Here is a 16163-nt window from a genome sequence, read left to right as displayed (position 1 = left end):
AATGCAACTTGAAAATAATTAAGATATAAGATAATTTAATATTCAAAAATATTATTCGCAATTGATGCATCCCAAAATAAAAAAATAATTCTCAATCAATTAATCAATCATAGGATATAATAAGAAAAATATTAAGAAAAGTTCCTATAATTTCAATCATTTTTTCTCCGTCTTAATCCTCTTCTTCAAAGTTGAAAGAACTAGTTCTTTATTCATCTCTGCAAAATATAAAACATCATAATAAGTAATAAATTTAACGTAAAAATATTATATATTAAAAGAGTTAATGTATAAATAATTTCAAGACGATGCATACATCGGCCCTTGGCTAAAAGCATACTGGCTTCTCTATCTTCCATTATCTAGTAGAGACCTAGGTTAATCATGAAAGCAAAAGTTTAAGATCTATATTTAACATAACTAGAGGAATTATAACCATGAATCATATTTACGAATTGCTAAATTTACATGCACACATTGTCGAACCATTACATGGACATCCGATAATTTAAGTAACCTACAATAATAATTCCAAATAATTATTTTTGGAATTCAAGGAATTCAAGGAATTCAAGTAAATCATGATATATTCCTTATAAATAGTGCTTAGTATCAGCTTTTGAATATGTGTAGCCAAATATAACGCTTTGATATATGAAAGTTATAATAATTATTTGTTGTTTGTTGTTGTGCAAAAATTCAAAAATTAATAATTAATTATTACTATTTCAATACACGAAATTTTCAAATATATTAAACCAAAATTTAAAATAATAAATTCTAATATTAAAAAATAACAAAATTTACCAATATCCGAGCTAAGTTATTGAAGTTATCTTTGATATTCAATCCAACCGTTTTCAATCAAGGCTTGCAATATTAAACACAATATTAATAATAGAAATAAGCTATAGTCATAAATCAGAATAAATATTTTTGAAAATATTAATTAGTCTTAGATTTATAATCCAAAGAATTATATTTTGAAAAACTAAAAATAAAAGTTACTTTGCAGAATAACTAAAAATTACTAAATTTTGAATTTTCAAAACCACAAATAATATTTCGAATCGTGAAAGTTATAAATTAATAATTGAATTTTTGAATCTATTATACTTTGAAAAAGTAAATTCTAATATTAAACTAAAAGGAAATTCAAGAATATCTAAACCCAGTTATTAAAATTATCCTTGAAATTCAATCCGAATATTTTTCGATCATAGCTTGCAATATTAAACAGAATATTCAAAATTAAAAATAAGCTATAGTCACAAATCAAAATAAATATTTGGTGGAAATATTATATCAGAATTACCATGGATAGAAATTATTGTAATTGTGAAATTCGAATAAAACTACATTTTAAGAGATTTCTAAAATTCACCATAAAATAAAATTATAATCTTAAGAACTAAAAATTAAAAATGCTTCCGAGAATAACTAATAATTGATAAATTTTGAATTTTAATGACCACAAATAATGTTTCGGATCATGAAAGTTATAACATAACCACGAATTTATGAATCTTTATACATAAATTTCTGAAATAAATTTTAATATTTAATTAATAGGAAACATAATGGTGTCTCATTTGGTGCATTTGGCAAGAACGTAATGATAGATTGTTTTCTAACAAGAGAAGGAGTTATATTATGATACTTCACAAAGTCATGATTTTTTCAACCTTTTGGCTAGGTTCGAAAAAGGTATCTGCCAGAACCACAAGACTGCAGGAAAGGAGGAAGAAGAAAATGGCTGGTCTGAGGCTAGATGCAGGGCTCAAGATTGCTGCTGGAAATGATAACAGAAGCTCAGGGGTAGTCATTCAGTTGGAATGATTGCTGTTTGTGAAATATTTTGTGATAGCTGTTTCTTAAGCTCAAAAACAATAGCAGCTTTTATATTTTCTTTTTGCGCCAATCTTGTTAGTTTTGGGTTGTTCTCTAACTTGTGGTTAGAGTATGGGACTTGTATATCCTTGGTATGTAGTTGGTCTTGAACTAAGGTACATATCCTAGGTTGGGGATGTGTACTCATTATGTAACAACCTCTTTTGTTATTTAGCTGGCTGGGGTATCTTTATGGTATCTCATCCTTTTTCTAAAAATAAAATAAAATAATAGGAAACATACCAAGAGCCTAGTTACTGAAATTATCAATGAAATTAAAACCAACCATTCCGATCACGACTTGCGATATTAAATAGAATATTTAAAAATAGAAATAAGGTATATTCATAACTCTGAATAATTATTTTTCTAAATCAATCATATTTGTCATAACTTGTTTGTGCCTATATTATGATCATGCATTCAAATTTCGATTCTTATCAATCTCTCAGGTTTGCAAGTACAATTATTTGAAGGGATACTGCATCTCAATTGGTTGATTCTAATTTATAAGTGGGGATCTTTGAAAGTAAATAATCTCTTTACTTCTTCTCACACTGCATACTTTCAATTCATCATCCAGGCCCTAATATTAAATGTTTGTACATTTTTCAGGTTCGATGGGATGAACATGCCAATATCGAAAGACCAAAGAGTCAGGTAAAGGTTTGATGGTTTTATATATATTTGTTCCGTTTTTTATTTTGATCCGAACTAAACGAACCGAACCATACCGAAACGACTTATAAGAGCATCTCCAACAGTTTCCCAAAAATTTCTTCAAAATGGGGAAACAAAAGTCATATTCTCCAAATTATTTTTGCTTCAACTCCAACAGCTTCCCCATTTTGAAGAATCCTGCATTTATTACAATAATAAAAATATTCTACATCCCTATTTTGGGATGCTCTTTATGCATTGGAACTTCCCCTATGGCTTTTTTTGTAATTACGGATTTTGTTTTATATTTATTTTCTCCTCCAACCCATTTTGAAAAACGTGCTGTATTTATGACAAAGTTCTCCCTAAATATTTGAAGAATGCCCCAGATTTGGGGAAAACTCCTCTTTTTTTCTCCTCCATCCCTATTTTGGGGAATGAGATGGGGAATCTGTTGGACCAAAAAAAGCTTAAAATTTTTTAAAAGTGAGAATACCAGTAAAATGAAGAAGCAGATGCTCTAACAGTTCGGATAGGGACCGCACATCTTCAGATTCGGCACAAAATTCTCCACATCCTTTCTATTTGTAACAGAAAAAAAGAGCGGCAAAAAAGTTGAAAATTTTAGCAAAAAGCAAAAGGAAATGGACGATCGCCGGCGGCGACAGAAGCAGCAGCAGCACTCGGCGGTGGACGAAGTGATGAATCTGATGATCAAAGCGAACCGCGATCTCTCGATCGTCCAGCGCCGCCTCGATCAGGAGTTCCAAGCCACTTATCCTGAACATGTACTCAGTCCTTCTCTCTCTCAAACCCTAGATCCCCAGTTGTTTGAACTTAGGGTTTGTAATTGAGGTCAATTTATGAGATTGATTTCGTTTTGTTAGGCGAATCCCTGCAAGCTTGTTGCCCGGATTAAGAAGATCCAAGAGGATTTGGTGTCGCTCAAGGAGTTGTGCCGAGATCTCCTCAAAGAGAAGCAGGTGCTTTGATTTTTTATTTTTTTTCTCCTTTTGTTTTTCCGTAGATGAGCTACGTATCTCGATTCTTAGATCAAATCCAACATGTAATTCTGTCATCAATTTTCTCAAGAAATCAGGAAACCGTAAGTTTAAATCATTTTCATTCTCAGAGTTGGAATTTTTTGCACTATGAAACTAATCCAGTGAAGTGTAGGTTAAGGCTAATGAATATTTGAACTTATTATTTCCTTTAGATGATGAGATATTTGCTTATTCAAAAAAAAAAATCAGAATGATGATATGTAAATTTTTTACTAGTAGATGACTAATAGTCTAATAGTTTACCATGATTTTCAGGATTTGATCGACAAAGCAACAACTCTGGTTGCACAAAGAAACTCTCTACAACGTCTGCTAGCGTCCTCGGGTCTTCCACTTATAGACGATTCTGATGAGATGGCATATACACATTTAAATCAGGTGCTAATCTTTTCAACTCATTATTGTTACTCTCTCCCTGATTACTTTACCTTGTCCTTCTCTATGTCACAGAAAATGAGAATCAAAGCCCACTATTGTTATCATACTTCAGCACACTTGATGAAAATGTAATTACTGTATAATTAACCTTATCTGCATGCAAATAATTTCAAGTGGAATACTTATTGATGATATTCACGAAAACTGTTTGTCTCTGAATCTGTTTTGCTGAGATTTCTGGTTCAAGTCACCATGTACATTTCATTTAGTGATGGTTTAACCATTTCATCGATGGACAATGGAGGTTTTATGAGTGCAATTATTAATTTAACATATTAGAGAAACATAGAAAACTGTACATTCATACACATCTGGGATATAGAATAATGTTTATGAGGTGACAATTTATTTACTGGAAGGAGCTATCAAGAGATAGTAAAAGACAAGAACAACCTACTTTTTTCCGTTATATTTGACTAGTAGGATGAGCCTCTTCTCATCTCTGAGTTTCTTATTTGCTAAATGAGTGTCCGCCCCATTAACATGTGTAAATTTTCAAATAAGAATCCTTGATGAGAACTCTCGTAATAGTTTTATGACAGACCATCTTATGGAGGATCCACATTGGTAACATTGTTTAATGCATCCTATTAGTTTATGAAGGGAGGATGAAGGTCTGAGAATTTATCTTCAAAGTTAATTGAGAAAAGCACACAATTTCAACCGCAAAAAGATAGTGATTGATGCATGGACAAAAAGTTGGAAATATCTCAGTATATGTTTCTTAGATTATTTAGATTATATACGTCAAAGTGAATGGCACCTATTGCTGAAAAAATAGTCCACCATGGAGTTCCTACAAAGTTTGGAGAATTCTTCTATTTGCTTGGTACTTTTATTATCATGTACCCTAACTGCATGTCATTTTTAATTTAGAATATTGGGATCTTAGTCAATTTATACTAGAATTTAGGACTGAAATGCAAGACTTAATTAGCAAATTATAAGGACTTAGTTATCTCAGGCTTATATTTTAATAGGCTATAAGTAATAGGATATTTATTGTGAATATGTCACACTTACTGTGGATGTTGGGTTATTCGTTGGTCATGTCATGTTACTTTCTTTGTTGTTCTACTATTGAGTATTAATTATATCATTTAAAATGTTTTTCTTCTTTTCTATTTATTTTTTAGTTTTCTGTATTTTTCGACTTCCATTTCACACTAAATATATAAAGGAAGATCCATCTGGTGCCAGGTGTTGGAGATGAAATCAAGGCTTCTAGCATTTTATAACATTGTTAGGTAGCACATTGAAGGTTCATATAATTTATAGGCTGTGGTTGGGCTTACTTTACCCAGCATGGTACTGATCATGGAACGACCTAAACTGAGCTTGAATATGAGCTAGGATATAACAAGAATGGAGCATAAGGTAAGTCCATGTGCATCCAGTTATGTACTCTTTAAGGCCTATCATGATTCACGTGCACATGAAGGCAGGAACAAAACCAAAGCTCACGCAATTAATATATTTCTTGAGGTCTAGTGTACAAGTGTAAAAACGAAGAAAAGAATTGTTAAAAAGTATTATTCCCTAATCTTTGTGCTTGACAATACAGCATAAGATTTGTCATAATATGTTTTATTTATTTGTTTTTCAGTACAAAGTTTCTTTAAAGCATTAAACTGGATTAATTCACAAAACGGAACCAATTTTAGCATGTTCAAGCCAACCCAATGTAAGCACAATTTTGAGCATAAAAAGCAACCCGTAAGAAACGTAGGTTGGTCCTTTAACAATGTGTTGAGACATGACCCTAGAGATCAGTCCATCTATACTATTGCTGTGCCTGCGCCTTGAAAAGCATGTGTGGGCCTGGTAATGGCCAATGTTATACTAAGCTCGTTAAACTCTGCTTAAGCCCCTCTTTCACTATACTGCTTTTGGAATGTCTTAGCCTGCTTCAAGATTTTAAAAACATTTTATATTGTATATATCATCTTCTTTTCATAGATGTTTGTTTTAAAAACATTTTATATTGTATGTATCATCTTCTTTTCATAGATGTTTGTTTTACTCATTAAGACATCATCATCAACAGGGATTTGATTTTTCCAACCTTATGAAACTTACATTAGGCTTGTGCTAACAGATGCAAGTTTTTGCTTTTGAAATATTGCTTCCGATAATTAACCACAATCGCACACAACAAATTAAAAAGATATTCTTATTAAGGCCGTGGAAAGCATGCAAGGTAGTTATGACAAGATCTGTTGCATATGTCTCTTGGACTCTATGAAACTTAAACGAATGCTCTTTATAGTAACAATGAAATATTTTATTAGTACATGGGTACTTGTGTATAGCTGTAGTTAGCATACGTAACTGGTGTGATTAGAGATCCGCATGCATATGCTACCTTCCCTGTGAGTTTTGTAAATTTTTTAGAAATTTTCAAAGGATTATTTATACTCCTCAGCGTTTTGTTAAGCTCAATTTGCAGAAGATATCTGGATTTTTGAATGCTTGAATAGTGGAGACGTGTACTTGTTAAACTAGATATCTCACATCCATTTGCCTCATATATGTATGCTTTTTCTCAAAACTTTTTTTTCTTGAATCAGGATACACTTGCAATAGGAAAATAATGATCTCACTGCATTCTGTTACTAGAATATTTATCATGTTTACGTTTTGTACTTGCATGATGCAGGTTATTAACGAATGGGCAGATCACGTTAGAGGAAAAAAAGGTAAGAGTGTCATTATAGTTCCTTACCTATTAAAATGAGCCATTGCTTGTTGGTCTGAATAAAGTTGATACTAAGGAGAGATACTATGTGCACTCGTTTAGGGGATGAGAAGGAGAGTGAAGAGGATATCAATCAAATACTTTTCTCGGCAATAGTGCGGAACAATTAAGGTTTAGCAGCACCCGTTGGCAAGTGTTTTTCTCATATTACATTGAGCTTAATTATTTGATCGGATTAATCCCAATGTGAATATCCAAAACTTATGTGTTTTAAAGGTTGTATTGCCTTCGGCTCTATGGTGGAAGACCCACATATTTAACGTTTTGTGTAAAGTTTTCTAAAGTTACATAATGTTGTGTATCTTTTCCGGTAAGTTCAATTTTATGCTCTGAGAAAGAGAATTAACATTTGCATGCTTGGAATGTTTTTACTTGTTTCTCTGATTCCTATATCACTTGCCATCTTATTTAATTGTTTATATTTTTCGGCCAGGATAACTTTTTGGCAGAAAAAAATTGTTGGGGAAAAAAGTTTCAAACTCCTCTGTTCCTATATTTCAGTTGAACTGCTTACTTGCTGCTTTTTATTCTTCTTTCCTTTTTCTGTAAAGAGTATTTGCTCTAATTTTTTCCTTACATGCCCTGAGCTATGTTCATCCATTTTCACATGAAAAAGAATTTGATGCGTGTAATACCCCAACCCTTGAGAGGGTGATGTGATTAGTATTGATAGATTTGATTGGAATACTCATACCACCAAGATGCATCTTCTTTTCGGGAACCCAACTCTTAGAAACTCCAAAGTTAAGCGTGCTTGGCTTGGAGAAATTCTAGGATGGGTGACCCCCTGGGAAGTTTTTCAGGGAGCACGTAAGTGAGGATAAAACGTGCTGAAAATACATGTGGTGGTTTGTGAGGCCAGTCCATCAGATCTAATAGCGTACCGACTCCGGGATTCCGGGGCGGGGCGTTACAAATGGTATCAGAGCCAAGCCAACCGGAATTGTGAGAGCTAAGTGCTATGCGGCGCAAAGTGCTACGTCGAAAGGACAGGAGCCACCTCTTGAGGCCGTAGGAGCCACCTCTAGAATCTCACACGGATGGTACGGTCTTGGATGACATGGTTTGGCACAACGAGGACTTTGTGACTTTAAGTAGGGGAGTATGTAATACCCCAACCCTTGAGAGGGTGATGTGATTAGTATTGATAGATTTGATTGGAATACTCATACCACCAAGATGCATCTTCTTTTCGGGAACCCAACTCTTAGAAACTCCAAAGTTAAGCGTGCTTGGCTTGGAGAAATTCTAGGATGGGTGACCCCCTGGGAAGTTTTTCAGGGAGCACGTAAGTGAGGACAAAACGTGCTGAAAATACATGTGGTGGTTTGTGAGGCCAGTCCATCAGATCTAATAGCGTACCGACTCCGGGATTCCGGGGCGGGGCGTTACAATGCGTCTTTTTATAATCTCAATTGTTATAGATAATTTATAATCTCAATAATCTAAAAAAAACTACTTGGATGAATAGCGTAAGTTAAAAAAAAATCACCATTTCATTTCTGCTCATTCAGTACTTTGTAATTCTTAAGGGCTCAATGAGCACCAATGTGGCATATAACACCCCACAGGAGTAGACAATGCGGCACAATCCACTTGCAAATAAGAATGTGATGAAATTAAATGATTTTCTTTTGCTACACATCTTCATCCTATTGGTGTGGTGTATGCCACTTGGCGCTCATGGAGCACCTAAATTTTTTTTGTGATTAATCATATTTGAGCAGAATTACTAAAATAGCACTGCATGCCCCTTTTTCGACTCTGGAATTTGTCATGTGTTTATATTCAGCAAACCGCCCTATAACTAACCTAGATTCAAAAAATATCCCCCAAGTTTGTAATTCATCATTGCACTTCCTCTAATGTTTTATTTCTATATTTGAGCGGACTGTTGCTTAAAGGTGTTAATTATTAATTTTTAAGGACTACCATGCCCTTAGTAATTTATGAAGACGTGTTTAAAGATAAAATATCACAAACCCTGATTCTTATTCCCTTCTTGCTTCTCGTCACCAGCTCACAAGTTTATGAAAGATGGCAAAGCTCATACCCTCTCCTTTTATGGTAGTTTCGATTCATAAGTCTTGCTTCTTTTAAAATCTAAATTTTTTATAGAAGGTTAATCTCTGGACGCTGGCAGGGAATAATTGTTTGGTTATGACTTTGTTATTGTATTGTAAAGAGAATAAAGGGGTATATTGTTCTATGAAATTATATACATATTTTCCCCATCCAAACTAACAGAAGAATGGAAGAATGGATGTGAAGAAAAGTTGAAACTGTAAATGATTCATTAGAAAACTGGCAGAGGTCGTTCGATTCTGGTAATTAGTTGAGGGGACTTTTTTGAAATTAATCGTTTTTCTACTAATATCTATATGCGGGGGAATAATCTTGTCAATTAAAGATTTATGTTTCAAGTGGTCATGGATCTCGATTAGGATTGAGCATTTTCACATGTTAGGTTATTGATAACGTGTAGTCCTGGTCATATTGGGGCTCTTCATCCGCTCCTATTATAAACCACGCATACATGTTATTGGTCGCTGATACTTAAGGGAATCAGATTCCATGGCTACCTCCAACTGGGCATGGCTTCCACCTGAACTCTTCTCAAATATCATCGACAGATTGTCCGTCTTCGACCGAGTCAGTTGCCATTACGTCTGCAAATCCTGGAGAAAGGCTGCTCAAGAGAAACCAGTTCGACAACCACCACCAGAGTCACCGTGGCTCATGTTTGCCGACCCAAACAAAGGTTGCAATTTCTACAGCGTAGCCGATAACAAGTTGTATCGCATGAACATGGATCCGCTTCCTGATATCCGCAACTACATGTGGATCGGATCTTCTGGTGGATGGCTGGTCATTGCAGACGAATGTTCGGACCTTTACCTCCTGAATCCGATAACCCGTACGCAAATCCCTCTCCCCTCCATACTTCCCCTCCCTTCGATCACCGCTGGATCGCGTGATCATGAAGGTAATCTTAATAGCTACCTCATACCTTTTCATTCTGATGGAAGATACTCGTTGGAGTACAATATAGAGGAAATAAGACACTATCTCTTTTCTAAGTGTAAGGCCGCAGTTTCCTTGTCCGAAGAGAACTCATGGACCGTGATGCTCTTGTTCATGCGCGGTCAACGGCTTGCATATGCCAGGGCTGGAGATGATGCCTGGACCGCTGTGGATCATGGTGTCTGTAAAGATCTTATCCTGCACGACGGACTCTTCTATGCTCTGATGCCGAGTCACACGCATTATATTGTTGAGACTTGGGATCTCACAGCCGCTCGTCCTACTCCTATTCGGATTAAAGTAGCGAAGAGCAGAACTGACCTTGGCCGGTCATATCCATACCTGGCCATGTCCCCTTCCTCTCCCGGGAAACAATTGTTGCTGGTCAAGAGGGTACGAGATCACGAGAATCAGTTCGAGTACCGCACAGCTGGTTTCGAAGTTTATAGGCTGGACAAAAGTGGCAGAAGTGCGAGGTGGATGAGGATGCAGAGCCTAGGGGATCAGACCTTGTTCATTGGAAGCAATAGCTGCAGGTCTTTGTCCACTCGAGCTTTTCCCAAGCTGAAAAGGAATTGCATCTACTCCACTGATGATATCTGGAAGAAGGCCGTACATTTTCCCGTAGAAACGAGAGATATCGGAGTATGCAACTTGGAAGATGGGACCATGGCACCTTGTTGTCCTGAAGATATCCCCAGGTTGAATTGGCCTCCTCCGGTTTGGATTACACCGAGTCTACGCTGAGGAAACGATTATACTTAAACGTCACGGCTTTCCTAGTTGATTTGGAGACTGTTGCCCTTTAAAGTTTCATCTATATGCACAATTTCATGGCTAGATTTTTATTTTATTAGATCACAGGATGAGACGCAGAATTTTTTTTTTTTTTTCCGGTTTAAGTTGGAAGGTTTTTTACGAGTTGAAAAAGAACCTGCTTATTTAATTTTCCCAAGTCAAATTAGCAACTACATCCAGTTTCAAATGCACCGCACTTCATTATATTATATACACGGAGGGAAAAACCCTACACCAAGGGTGATTTTGATGGGGAGAGGTGGCGCCTTTGAAGGTGGAAATAGAAAGGGGAAGGAGAGGGTAAGAATGGCGGGAGCCATCAATGGGTTAGGGCAAGGAGGGAGGAGATGGGTGGATGATGGAGAGGTCAGTTTCACATAAACCCCCTCTCTCTTACCAAAATTATGGTGGGTTTGTAGGCACTAAAAATGCCAAGAGACAAAGGAGGGTCGAAGCTCACTACAACCATGACGAGAATCGTAACAACGACGAACATCGTCTCAGTCAATGACGCTCGTCTTAGCCAATATGAGACTCATAATACCTGATCACTCAAAAGATGAAATTTGTCACTGAAGCTCATTCAAAAAACGAAGTTCATCTGACGAAGGTCATCAAAGACGAACCTCGCCAAGCAACACCTCACCCCTCAGAAGACAAACTTCGTCATTGAAGACGAAGCTCGCCTAGAAACGAGGCTCGTCATTGAAGACGAAACTCCTTCAGAAGATGAAATTCATTCAAGGATGAGACTCACCACGCAACAAGACTCGTCTCGCCAGATGAACCTCACCACGCAGTGAGGCTCATCTCATCAGACGAACCTCGCCACCCAGCGAGGCTTGTCTCATCAAGCGAAGCTCAAAGCCAGAAGGCTAACGGCCATGAAGGCGCAATGGGCTAAATCTAAGGAGTCAGTTATGCTTCTGATCCCACGATCAGCGCGTCAGTTACGTGCTAAAAGCCTATAAATAACCATGAGCAACTAGGAAAAGGCCAACTGGGGCACACGCGGAGGAACGCACTTAGAGAGCGTTTAGAGAGCACTTAGACGCACTCAAGCACCACCAGCAATCACAAGCAGCGGCTCAAGCACTCGAAAGAGGCTATTTTCTCCTCGAGTTAAAGCAATCTTGCTTTGATCGTCAACGAGAAGTAAGCTCGACACGAATATCGAGCAAGATATTTCATCGTCACATCGAGCCAACGTTAAACAAAAGATAAGTCGAATCAATCTTCTCCTCTTCTGTACTTGAAATTCTGTACTTGAAAAAAAAACGATTGTAAAAAGATTCTTATCGGGCGGTAAAATCTCTTCTCACAACTAAAACAGTTAGAGAATCAGTTGTTTCGTCTTTTTCGGGACACTACAGGGTTGAAAATAGATTCAATAACTTTGAGAGCTCAGGAGGGTTGAAGAAATTTATCTAATAAAAAATTACATCACCTGTTGGAATTATTGCAGTCAGCGACAAAGAAAAAAAAAGTCTCATTGGTAAAAAGGAGAAATAGAACACTTTAATGTCGCCACAAAGCATTTTAAAATACCCTATTGATAAAGGGATCAAAATAAAATACTAATCTAATAATTTAGCCATTATTTAACTGTTTATATTTTTTGGCCAGAAAATTGCCAAAAAGATAATGTCATCATCTACTTTGACAAGAAGATCATAACAAGAATATGATGAGTACATCAATACTATTTATCCCCGACATGAATGGATAATAATAAAGTACAATTCAAGGCAAGCCAAAGCGAAAGAACGTTGTTCCCCTCTTTGTAGTTGAGTTGCCATGTTTTATTCGTCTCATTTTGGAACAGAGGTCATAACTTGCTCTTGAATCCGGAACTCTCCACAATCCAATTCCCCACTTTGTAGTGGCGAGCTCCACTGTTCGTTTGCAGTACAATAGCAATTTATTTGAATTTTAAACCATCAACACAATAAATTATGTATGTTGCATTTCTCTCAGTTCTTATTTCCTTGGTCAAAGTATCCTTCCCTGAATGTTTTTGTCCATCTTACACCAAAGATAACTTACCAGTGAATATGGGAGTAATATCAACAGGTACCTGGAGAAAATAGCAAAATTATACATGTGATGCTTCTCAACATACATGACATCAAACAATACCAAAGAACCAAGAAAATAGAATAATCACCCAAGAAAATGAAATAATATATTTTGTTCAAAGGGTTAATCACAAATAAACCCCCTTTTCCTCCTCCGCCTCCTCTTTCTATTGTTGCAGATAGATCCCGTGGATTTTCAAATCTGTTAGTTCTTCATTTAAGTTATATATAGTGATCATTATGCAAGTTTATCATAAATACATCAATATATGAAGCTCATATGTTTCAGTTTATAAAGCCCAATCCTAATATGAATTTAACGAAGTTGAGAATCCAGGGGGGTCTATTGGCAACAAAAGAAGCTCAGGAAGTCTTATTTGCAATTAGGGGATAGTAAAAAGGGGTCTATCCGAAATTAACCTTTTTTTTCAATTATACCATATATTTGAATTATCCTAACATACCAAGAGTTAGTTTATAATGCTAAGTTGCTAACACTTGTCGGCAGGTGAAGGTTGATTATGCTGCAAGAGTTTTTAAAAAATATTATTTCCATCAAATTTTCATGACAACCTAGAAGTACAGTTCCTAGTTGAAGATCCACTCCATTCAAGTTGATTTCGAGTGTTTCAAAACTTTTTCTTGCCTATTCGTGAATTGGTCACAAATGAATGATATAAAGAGAGAGTCACCAAGTTAACGATCTATGGTATTTGAGTCCTCTAAAAAATTGATATCTGAGGGTGTTTAGTATGTAGATCATGATGTAAGTTTTGGATCTAGAATTTGTAAGTCCAAAATCGCAGTTTTAACAAAAACGCTACTTTGACCATTCTTTGTGCCGAGTTGATGCATGGTCAAAACAGAAGCTAATATTGTATTTTTGGGTTGTAGACAATTTTAATGATGTCAATTAACTTTGACAATGCGAATCTAATTCGGCTCTATCCTATTTGACTAGATACTATTTTGCTCTATCTTTCCAGAAGTAAGCCAATCTGAGAAATAAACCTAGAGACAGAAGATAGTGCTTATTCAAAGTAAACGGCAAATTATTCAGAAATGGAAATGTGTTCTGTTTAAGATGATTTAAATCACTTTTTGCTCATGAACAAAAGGAAAGTAGATTTGAATTATCTTACCCACATCAAGTTAGCAGATAAATAGACCACTGAAAATGGCCAGCAGCCATTAAGATCTATGCCTGGACTTTTTGCGGCACTTGAATTGTTAATTTCAAATATTTGGACATGATTTAAACATTGTAAAGCCCTTATGGACCTTGTTTATTTTGGATTTAGATGTTTTAGATTATAGATCTGAAATTAATAACTCACAAAATTCCTTTTGTGATCACTTTTTCCATAAGCAAAAAAGAAAATAAAAAACATAACCGATTTTTAGGTCTTAAGCACTCTAATTGATTATTTTTATGGAGGGGGCTTTATATTTGAGCATTATATCACGTAATTAAAAGGGAAAGGAATTGGCACTTTTTGCATGTACAAATACCCATTTAAATTCAAACATACATCTTTAAATTGACAAAGAGAAAGGGTTTCAGACCTGAAATCTTTCTAGTTTCTCCAAGGCAGTGCACAATGGTTGTGACATTTTTGCATACTCCTGAAGAAGAGACTTTGCAGCAGATTTATCACCTTTTGCCTGTATTGTTAGAATCTCCCTGCTAAGGCTCTCAGTAGCTCCATCAACCTTTTAACAAGAAAGCATACACATGTCTTAATGAGTTTCCCTTTTCATGCAAAAGAAGAAGAAAGAAAGAAAGAATGAATGAATCCACAAATAGAAAATCTTGGAGCAATATTACCTTGGTAAAATCAACAGAAAATGTTTCATCAGAGTGCAAAATAAAGGCTCCCTTATCATATAACCAGTTAAATTGCAATGCTTGCCCTTTTCTGTATGGGAGTTAAATATGTACCAAGTTGTCAGTGCATACTCTATCAAGAATAAGTCCTGAAAAAGTGCAGGATAATACAGTACCCATGAGCTTCTTCTAGTCCAAACCGTACTGAGCGAAAACACCCAGCAAGAAAAGAGACATACATAGGCTTCAATAAGTACTTTGGGAGCAATCCCTGATCAAAATTGGAGAAAGTAAGATAATTAAAAAAGTCCATATATAGAATGCATACAGAAGGAAGCAGGCATAGAATGAGGAAAGTGAAAACCTATTAAGAGTAAAAAAATACATGGAAATAAAAGGCTTACACGAGACTCGACTCATGTTATGTCTAAAGTAGCGCTCACCAGTGGTTTTTGCGAGTCATGTCTAAAGTAGCACCCACCAGGGGCTTTTGCGAGTCATGTCTAAAGTAGCGCTCACCAGGGGCTTTTGTGAGAGACTAAGCATCATGATACATTTAAATCACAAAAACAGGCTGACACATCATCTATCATCTAGTAGCATAGGATGATGTAACACAAATTTATTTGATGATACCTGAACTCGAATTACTCGGATATAGCGGTGTATATTATAGCACAAGATCTACCAACTGTATAATGTGGTAATACAAAACCAAATAAAAACAATTCCTATAAATTGAGGTCAATGACTCAACATACTTTAATACCCTAAAAATTTTACTCATTTTTAACTTTCATACCCTGAAATTAAATATGCCTCCATGAATCCCAAAGTTTCACGCATTTTACACTTTAATACTTCCGTTACATGACCATTAAGAATTTTTTTTAAAGGCATCATCTGATTCCAAAGCTATTTCTATTTGCCTTTTAAGATCTTATTGCAGTAAGTCAGCTTCTTCCAAAATTTTAATTAATATATCACGACATGTCTTGCAGCAAAATAAATTATAGCTTGACACCTTACACAAGAAAATTCGATATTTCTATTAGTTTATAAATCACTTCTAATAGATATCACTGATACTAGTTAACCTGCTTTCTTGATCTGATAAGTCAGTTGTATTATGAAAATACTTACTATAACTTCTACGATCTTAGTAAAGAACCCTAATCATACTAATAATCCTACATAATAAATTCATTGTTAGCAGGAAAACATGGACCATAAGCCACTACATAGATGTCCTTTAGGTTAAACTATCAAGTTTTCCCAATTAACCACCTACTTAAAATATGCAAGTTTAATGTTTTCCCCTCCATCTATGCTCCAATAATGCAACAGCCATGCATTAATGATCAGAAATCACCAAATACATGACTCGTTGATTCTAGAGTTAACTCTCAAGTAGATATCTCAACAAGGAAGATATTAAAGAAGAAAAAAAATGAAAACCTTTTCTAGGTGGCTCTTTATGCCACTGGCCAAAGAGGTGAAGGATACAAAGCAAAATTAAGATGCATAAGGAGCTATCCACCTGATTGATTAGGAACCTTAGAGCCCAAAGACCAACAATATCTGCTTTAGCTTCTTCTAAAGCTGAATGCACCTCTTGTAGTTCC

At 35.6% G+C, this 16163-nt stretch overlaps 3 protein-coding genes across 3 annotated transcripts in view; 2 read left to right on the top strand and 1 right to left on the bottom strand.

The window, feature by feature from the left end:
- Positions 3088-7160, top strand: LOC109840540. Its single transcript, XM_020409217.1, has 5 exons — positions 3088-3338; positions 3438-3533; positions 3870-3992; positions 6712-6751; positions 6853-7160. The coding sequence occupies exons 1-5, from the start codon at positions 3195-3197 to the stop codon at positions 6918-6920; spliced, it is 471 nt and encodes a 156-aa protein (XP_020264806.1). The 5' UTR covers positions 3088-3194; the 3' UTR covers positions 6921-7160.
- LOC109843258 (putative F-box protein At3g25750) lies at positions 8543-10747 on the top strand. Its single transcript, XM_020412187.1, has one exon. The coding sequence runs from the start codon at positions 9385-9387 to the stop codon at positions 10579-10581; it is 1197 nt and encodes a 398-aa protein (XP_020267776.1). The 5' UTR covers positions 8543-9384; the 3' UTR covers positions 10582-10747.
- Positions 12164-16163, bottom strand: part of LOC109842313 (nudix hydrolase 3) — a 29282-nt gene continuing 25282 nt past the window's right edge. Inside the window, exons 18-22 of the mRNA XM_020411208.1 lie at positions 16079-16162; positions 14715-14809; positions 14539-14629; positions 14277-14423; positions 12164-12709 (exon numbers count right to left, since the gene is read on the bottom strand). Coding sequence (XP_020266797.1) covers positions 12659-12709; positions 14277-14423; positions 14539-14629; positions 14715-14809; positions 16079-16162 — 468 coding nt within the window. The 3' untranslated portion in view covers positions 12164-12658. The remainder of the gene's footprint in view (positions 12710-14276; positions 14424-14538; positions 14630-14714; positions 14810-16078; position 16163) is intronic.

This window comes from Asparagus officinalis, chromosome 5 (assembly GCF_001876935.1).
Source record: "Asparagus officinalis chromosome 5, Aspof.V1, whole genome shotgun sequence".
NCBI classification, from domain to species: domain Eukaryota; kingdom Viridiplantae; phylum Streptophyta; class Magnoliopsida; order Asparagales; family Asparagaceae; genus Asparagus; species Asparagus officinalis.
Note: the sequence above shows the minus strand (reverse complement) of the source record. Positions and strands in the feature narration are given on the sequence as shown.